Source organism: Argentina silus (genome assembly GCF_951799395.1).
Source record: "Argentina silus genome assembly, chromosome: Y".
Taxonomy (NCBI): Eukaryota; Metazoa; Chordata; class Actinopteri; order Argentiniformes; family Argentinidae; genus Argentina; species Argentina silus.
Genome location: NC_139654.1, coordinates 747,332 through 755,000, shown reverse-complemented (window position 1 = coordinate 755,000; position 7,669 = coordinate 747,332). Strand labels below are relative to the sequence as shown.

General features: G+C 45.0%; 2 protein-coding genes across 2 annotated transcripts in view; both read right to left on the bottom strand.

Moving 5' to 3' along the window:
• Nucleotides 1-520, bottom strand: part of LOC310823591 (tripartite motif-containing protein 16-like) — a gene marked incomplete at its 5' end in the record, with an annotated part of 12,260 nt that extends 11,740 nt beyond the window's left edge. Inside the window, one exon of the mRNA XM_083696478.1 lies at nt 1-520. This exon is cut by the window's left edge and continues 56 nt beyond it. Within this exon, the coding sequence (XP_083552604.1) occupies nt 1-520 (520 nt within the window).
• LOC310823695 (uncharacterized protein) overlaps nt 1-7,669 on the bottom strand; it is a gene marked incomplete at its 3' end in the record, with an annotated part of 105,586 nt that overhangs the window by 76,139 nt on the left and 21,778 nt on the right. The window lies entirely within an intron of this gene.

The window sequence follows — 7,669 nt, the reverse complement described above, 5'->3', positions numbered from 1 at the left end:
CCACGGAACACAGATAACAGATACACTGCTGGTCAGTACGGCAGAACATCTTCATCACTTCATCATGAAGAGAGCAGATCTTCTCCTGCAGTTGTGTGGAGGCTTTGACCAGCTTGTGCTTCTTAAAGGCAGGAGATTCATAGTGAGTCTGGAGGTGAGTCTCACAGTAAGAGGCCAGACACACCAGACAGGACTTGAGGGCTTTCTGCTTTCTCCCAGTGCAGAAATCACACGCCACATCTCCAGGTCCAGCATAACAGTGAGCAGGAGGAGCAGCTTGGAGTCTTGTCTTCTTCAGATTCTCCACTATTTCAGCCAACAGAGTGTTTTTCTGTAAAAGAGGCCTTGGGATGAAGGTCTGTCTGCATTGGGGGCAGCTGTAGACCCCCTTCTGATCATCCTGATCCCAGCAGCCCTTAATACAGCCCATACAGTAGCTGTGTCCACAGGGAATAGCCACCGGATCCTTCAGTAGATCCAGACAGATCGGACAGCTGAAAGAGTCCATGCTCTCTGCCATGTTGCTGCACACACGACCAGACTGAGCAGCGTCGAGTGTCAGAGATACTGTAAGTTTTGTTTTCCTAGAAGTGCTTGTGGGCGGAACACTTCCTTGTTCTGTGTCTGTGTCACTGTCGGGGGAGTGGTGTGTGTGTGTGTGTGTGCGTGCGTGCGTGTATGTGTGTGTGAGAGTAATGCTCCACCCTACATTCCACAGCAGAGTGTCAGAGATATTGTAAGTTTTGTTTTCCTAGAAGTGCTTGTAGGCGGGAACACTTCCTTGTTCTGTGTCTCTGTCACTGTCGGGGGAGTGGTGTGTGTGTGTGTGTGTGTGTGTGTGTGTGTGTGTGTGTGTGTGTGTGTGTGTGTGTGTGTGCGCGTGTGTGTGTGTGTGTGTGTGTGAGAGAGTAATGCTCCACCCTACATCCCTCTCAGCTCCCTCCCACACACACCACATCAGGTTGCAATCATTTCAGTGACAGTGACATGCGCGCGACGCATGCGCGCCGCCATCTTGGTTTTGATATCCAGTGGAGTATGTTCCATGTGAACGTAGCAGGGTTATCCAATGGAGTAGGCTGCATGCTAACGTTGCATTCATAGCCGGTGGAGTATGCTAAATGCTATTGTTGTATTCTTATCCAGTGAAGTAGGCTACATGCTAATATTAGCACTGCATCGCGCGCATGTCACTGAAATGTTTGTCAATACCGACAACACGTGTAGCGAAGAAGACGGACGTGCGAATCGACCAATCAAAAGGCAGCGTCTGAGCGACTCAACCTAGCCTGCTACCAAATCCACCAATCACGCAGGGAGGGCGTGTACCAAGATGGCGGCGCGCATACATCGCGAAGCCCGCTGTCTCGCTGAATTAGTGGTTATTTGCGTGTTTATTTCAAGTATTCTCGCTAAAAACAGTTTAGCGTCCATATCGTACAGCCGACGACAACTTCTGGACATCGGCTCCGGCATTCCAGACATCTTTATCGACGCAATACCGTGAGATCTGCTGGACTGGGGAGTCCACACTGTCAACTACAGACACTGAGGTGAGGTCTCAGACTGTTCTTGTTGTCAGACACGTCATTACTAAGTGTCTGTTACATTATCATTCTATGGAATCAATGATACTTGCACAGAAAGGCTCAATAATTGAGACAGACAATGTACATTATCTTCCAATCAATTCTGATATAATGTGTGTGTGTGTGTGTGTGTGTGTGTGTGCGCGTGTGTGCGTGCGTGCGTGCGTGTGGTGGCAGGAGGGGCTGCTCTGTCTGCACCCAGTGAATATGTTTCCATCCTCAATTCCTGACCCACCTGGCCTTAGATCAGCTCACATAATACTGCACTAACCCAATAGCTAGCAAATACATGTATCCTTGGTCCACTGTTGAGAGCAACTATAACTCTCACTCATGAATTCTTGCACCACAGTGATCGTTTGGCTTCATGTATTTATTTGTATTCCTCATTCAGGCTGAATGGATGTCACCTCACAGAGAGATACTGTGAAGCATTGGCCTCAGCTCTCAGCTCAGACTCCTGCCACCTGAGAGAGCTGGACCTCAGTAACAATGATCTAGGTGACGGGGGGGTGAAGCTGCTCTCTGCTGGACTGGGGAGTCCACACTGTCAACTACAGACACTGAGGTGAGGTCTCAGACTATTCTTGTTGCCAGACACATCATTCCTGAGTGTTTGTTACATTATCATTCTATGGAATCAATGACACTTGCACAGAAAGGGTCAATGATTGAGACAGACAATGTACATTATCTTCCAATCAATTACTATATAACGTGTTTGTGTGTGTGTGTGTGTGTGTGTGTGTGCGTGTGTGTGTGTGTGGTGGCAGGGGGGCTGCTCTGCCTGCATTGTCTAAATAACTTTACTCTCCTGAAATCCTGACCCACCTGGCCTCAGATCAGCTCATGGGACTACACAATACTGCACTAACCCAATAGCAAGAAAATACATTATACCAGACGTAGAAATCCAGTGACTTCAAATGTATCCATGGTTGCTTGCTCCATGTTGCTCCCGCAACTGTAACTGTCACTCATGAATTCTTATCATAATGCAACACAGTGATGGTTTGGCTGCATGTATTTATTTGTATTCCTCATTCAGGCTGAATGGATGTCACCTCACAGAGAGATGCTGTGAAGCGTTGGCCTCAGCTCTCAGCTCAGACTCCTGCCACCTGAGAGAGCTGGACCTCAGTAATAATGATCTAGGTGACGGGGGGATGAAGCTGCTCTCTGCTGGACTGGGGAGTCCACACTGTCAACTACAGACACTGAGGTGAGGTCTGAGACTATTCTTGTTGTCAGACACATCATTCCTAAGTGTCTGTTACATTATCATTCTATGGAGTCAATGATACTTGCACAGAAAGGCTCAATAATTGAAACAGACTATGTACATTATCTTCCAATCAATTACTGTTTGTCTGTGTGTGTGTGTGTGTGTGTGTGTGTGTGTGTGTGTGTGTGTGTGTGTGTGTGTGTGTGTGTGTGTGTGTGTGCGTGTGTGCGTGTGTGTGTGTGTGTGTATGGTGACAGGGGGGGCTGCTCTGTCTTCACTCTCTGAATATGTTTGCCCTCCTCAAATCCTGACCCACCTGGCCTTAGATCAGCTCATGGGAATACACAATACTGCACTAACCCAATAGCTAGCAAATACATGATACCAGACGTAGAAATCCATTGACTACAAATGTATCCATGGTTGCTTGCTCCCCTGTAGAGAGCAACTATAACTCTCACTCATGAATTCTTGCACCACAGTGATCGTTTGGCTGCATGTATTTATTTGTATTCCTCATTCACATGTGGCCTTTCAACTGCGAAATGAAGAGGATTCAAAGCTGCACATGTACATTAGAGAGGAATAATCCGATTCTTGATATCAGATTGAGTGACACTGTTTCCCCAGGTTGTCAGGCTGTGGAGTCCCAGAGGAAGGCTGTGTTTCTCTGGCTTCAGCTCTGAGGTCTAATCCCTCCCACCTGAGAGAGCTGGACCTCACCTACAATCACCCAGGAGACTCAGGACTGGCGCTGCTCTCTGCTGTACAGAAAGATCCACTCTGTAAGCTACAGACACTCAGGTAAAGGCTGAATATGTGGCTGGACGTATCAATGAGATTAATACACAGTATCTATTTTTCTAACATGATTGTGAGTGTGTCATTCAACCTCTGTGGGTTCTTCTGTGGTTGATATAGTGTGGACCATGGTGGAGAGTGCAGGCTCAAACGTGGGCTGATCAAATGTAAGTCACCAACGCTGTAGAGAATAGGACTGTGATATTACTCAAGAACCAGGGTACAGCAGAGTTCAAACAGAGCACCAGTATTGTATTCATATGTACATCTAAAATATTAGTAAATGTGAATTAGTTGTATCCCTTGTAAAACATTTTCAATTAATAAGTAATATTTTGTGAAAAAAAGAATGTTATCATAACAAGATCTCATTGTGAATATTGTAATTTATTCAATTGTATTGATTTGATGATTATTTCTGTCCACTCAATCAGATGCCTGTGAGCTCACACTGGACCCAAACACAGCACACAGAATCCTCTCTCTGTCTGAGGAGAACAGAAAGGTGACACTGGGGAGAAAGGAGCAGCCGTATCCTGATCACCCAGAGAGATTTGAGCGCTATGCACAGGTGCTGTGTAGAGAGGGTCTGACTGGGCGCTGTTACTGGGAGGTAGAGAGGAGTGGGAGAGAGGTTGTTATAGGAGTGACATATAAAGGAATCAGAAGGAGAGGATGGGGTTATGACTGTGTGTTGGGAAACAATGACAAGTCCTGGAGTCTGTGGTGCTCTGGTAACAGTTACTCCGCCTGGCACAATAATAAGAAGACTGACATATCTGTCCCCTCCTCTGGCTCCCACAGAGTAGGAGTGTATCTGGACTGGCCGGCCGGCACTCTGTCCTTCTACAGCGTCTCCTCTGACACACGGACCCTCCTGCACACATTCCACTGCACATTCACTGAGCCGCTCTACCCAGGGTTTATGTTTTGGCATGGGGGCTGTTCAGTGACCCTGTGTAAACTAGTCTCAGGGAGATCACACTGAACACCAAAGGCTCAAAGATGACGGATCATAACATGATGCAGTTGGATAGTGGTGTGTTTTCAATGAGATGTTGGATGTACAGATGTTCCCTCTCCCAGTGTCTAGTGTGTAGGGTGTAGGGTGTAGTGTGTAGGATTGTTGTGTGTAGTTATATTATTTTTTACTATATATATATATATATATATATATATATATATATATATATTATATAAAATAAAATAAAATGCATCTGATAGTAAAATAGACTGCAATAGAGTGACAAAAAATAGAAGCTTACATGTTTTTTAGTTGTTTTGATGGAAATGCATCTGACAATCCAGATGAATGATTAGATGATCAAATCAGACTGATGATGAACTCTGAGAATAACACAGGAGAGAGTGTCTGTATGTATATAAGAGTTGGTTAGATTGGGTGTTTGAGTTGTGATGCTGGATCACGTTGCCGTGTGTAAGATAGCAGGGAGTGGATGTGAAGACAGCTCTCCTTCTCTGTCAGTACAACATGGACATGTTCTGTAATTCACTTTCCATAGATTCCTTCACCTGTCTATCTATCCAACGTACATGTTGTTCCTTCTCCTCTGTGTGTGTGTGTGTGTGTGTGTATATAAGAGTTGGTTAAATTGGGTGTTTGAGTTGTGTCACCGAGGGTGAGTCTAGTACAGCCTTTCCCCGGCCTGAACACCATTCCCAACGTTCCCCAGTTAAGCACAGCAGGATCGGCCCGAGGTTTGAGAGCAACCTTGGTGAATCACCATGACACTGCTAGAAAGAGAAAAAGCTTAGCAGCCGGGGGCCCGACCTGACGAGGGACACCGCGGCTGAGGATGTTCCTGAAACACATTTTATCTTCCATCTATCCCTCAAATAGGTGCAACTGCATAACTGCTTATGAATGATAAGTTGATTCAAATAGGTGCGACTGCATAACTGCTTATGAATGATAAGTTGATTCAAATAGGTGTGACTGCATAACTGCTTAAGAGGAACTAGAGTGTGAGTGTATGACCCCCCCGTGTCAACATGTCTGCTTAGGCCTCATTATGATGACGGCATGCTACCAATGAAAGTACTATGAATATAAGAATACCAATGTTTGATTGCGTGAATCTTACTCAGGGATGATTACTGATGTATGATACTATATTACTGACGTTTATTTTGATGATACAGAGTTTTATTATTGCATATAAGGGGATATTATATAGGGCCTTCGGGGTGAAGTAGGTCAGGTGGTGGGAATCCCCAACAAAAAGTACTACTGTGTCCATAATCAAGTATGAGAATGATAACAATGATTAAGTGTAACAATGTGAAGTATAGAGTGATTTACTGGTTTTGATCTATGATATTTGATTACTATACTGTATTACTGTTTGGATGTATTGTATTGATGTCGATGAGGTTTTGTAACACTGAGAGTTGAGGGACAGAGAAAGTTCCTGAAAAGGACTTCCCCAAAAGCACTTCCTTATTTACTTTAGAAGGAAGCTACTTAGCTACTAGCTTAGCTTAGCCACGGTTCTAGCTAATCGCTCAAAGGGTAAAACACCGCTCTGTTTGTAGACAAAGAAGATGTCACGTGAGGAATCTTGGCTCTGTTAGTAAACAGAGAGGATCACGTGGGAGGAATCTTGGCTCTGTTAGTAAACAGAGAGGATCACGTGTGAGGAATCTTGGGTCTGTTTGTAAACAGAGATGATGTCATATGGGAGGAGTTTTGGATCAAAAGCAGAGTATAAAAAGAGCTCCCCGGAGTAGCGCAGCGGTCATTCCCCGCTGAGGAGCGTTAAAACCTGAAGAACCGGAGCGGGACGGAGTGTGTTGGATACCTCACCCCGGGGTGGAACTGGAGCTCTCATAGTCTGGTGCCCGAGAATTTCTCCGTGGCCGGAGTTCACACTCTGATCAAATCCTGACTAACGGACTCGCCACTGCATTGCAACAGAGGACCTGGCGGACCTTTCTTTGAGGAAGAACGGTCTTTGAGGAAAAGCTGAGACCGGTAGAGCAGTTTCAGGGGGCAAAGCTGAGACACTCTGCGGGAATCAGAGTCCCTCGGCCAGGGGAGCATAACACCGGCTCTTTACCACAGCCGTGGCGGAAAGAGGAACCGGCTTCACTCGACGGAGAGGAACTGGGACTTCTTTAAATTTCACAGACAAGTAGATCAGGCAGAGCAGGGATAGAGGTAGAGATTTTATTCTTTTCTAATTTTGATCATTTTTTATATTTTCATCATTTTAATATTTTAATACTCTGTTTGTAACCCATTTTTATGATAACTTAGCTATGCTGTAATGCTTTAAGCCATTATTAAACAATCTAACCTGCATTTAAAGTAACAGTTTTCTAAACTCAATTTTTAAAAATGTTATTTTTATTGAACTATTCCATTCATCAAAAGTATTTCTACCTCCTCCTAGTGACATAAAAGGTTATAGATTACTGTGCATATTTCATCATAGGATCTGAATGGTTATATCTAGCCCATCATTACCTCCTTTGGGTAAATTGTACTTACCGATAAACACCTTTCCGCAACCACACCAACTTGCACTCATATAAGATTAGAGCAGTCGTTAACCATAGAGGTTACCCACTTCTGTGTACGGTTTTCGGGGGAGTTTTCAGTTCAACTGAAGTGGGTAAAGGAAGTCAATGGAGGAACTATGGGACGTAGACTGTTAACAGCGGAGTGAGTCTAATCGACACCAACCTACACCGGACCTGTTAGGAAGTAGCTTACAGGGTAAGACCCTGCAGGCTGAGGTCCATACCTGTTAGTCAGAGGGTTGGTCCGGGGTCCTGTACAGGGTAAGACCCTGCAGGCTGAGGTCCATACCTGTTAGACAGAGGGTTGGTCCGGGGTCCTGTACAGGGCCTGAACTGCCGGGAGACAAAGTGTCATGATCATCAAAAAACCCCGAAAGACTTTCGTGTTTTTTTTCGCGTGTAACTTTTAAATAAAGATTAACTTGTTTTACTTATGGTGTTTCTTTCATGGAAATCCTGATTGTTGACGTATCGTCTGTGCTCTGTCGTAGAGCTGGGCATCTTCGGC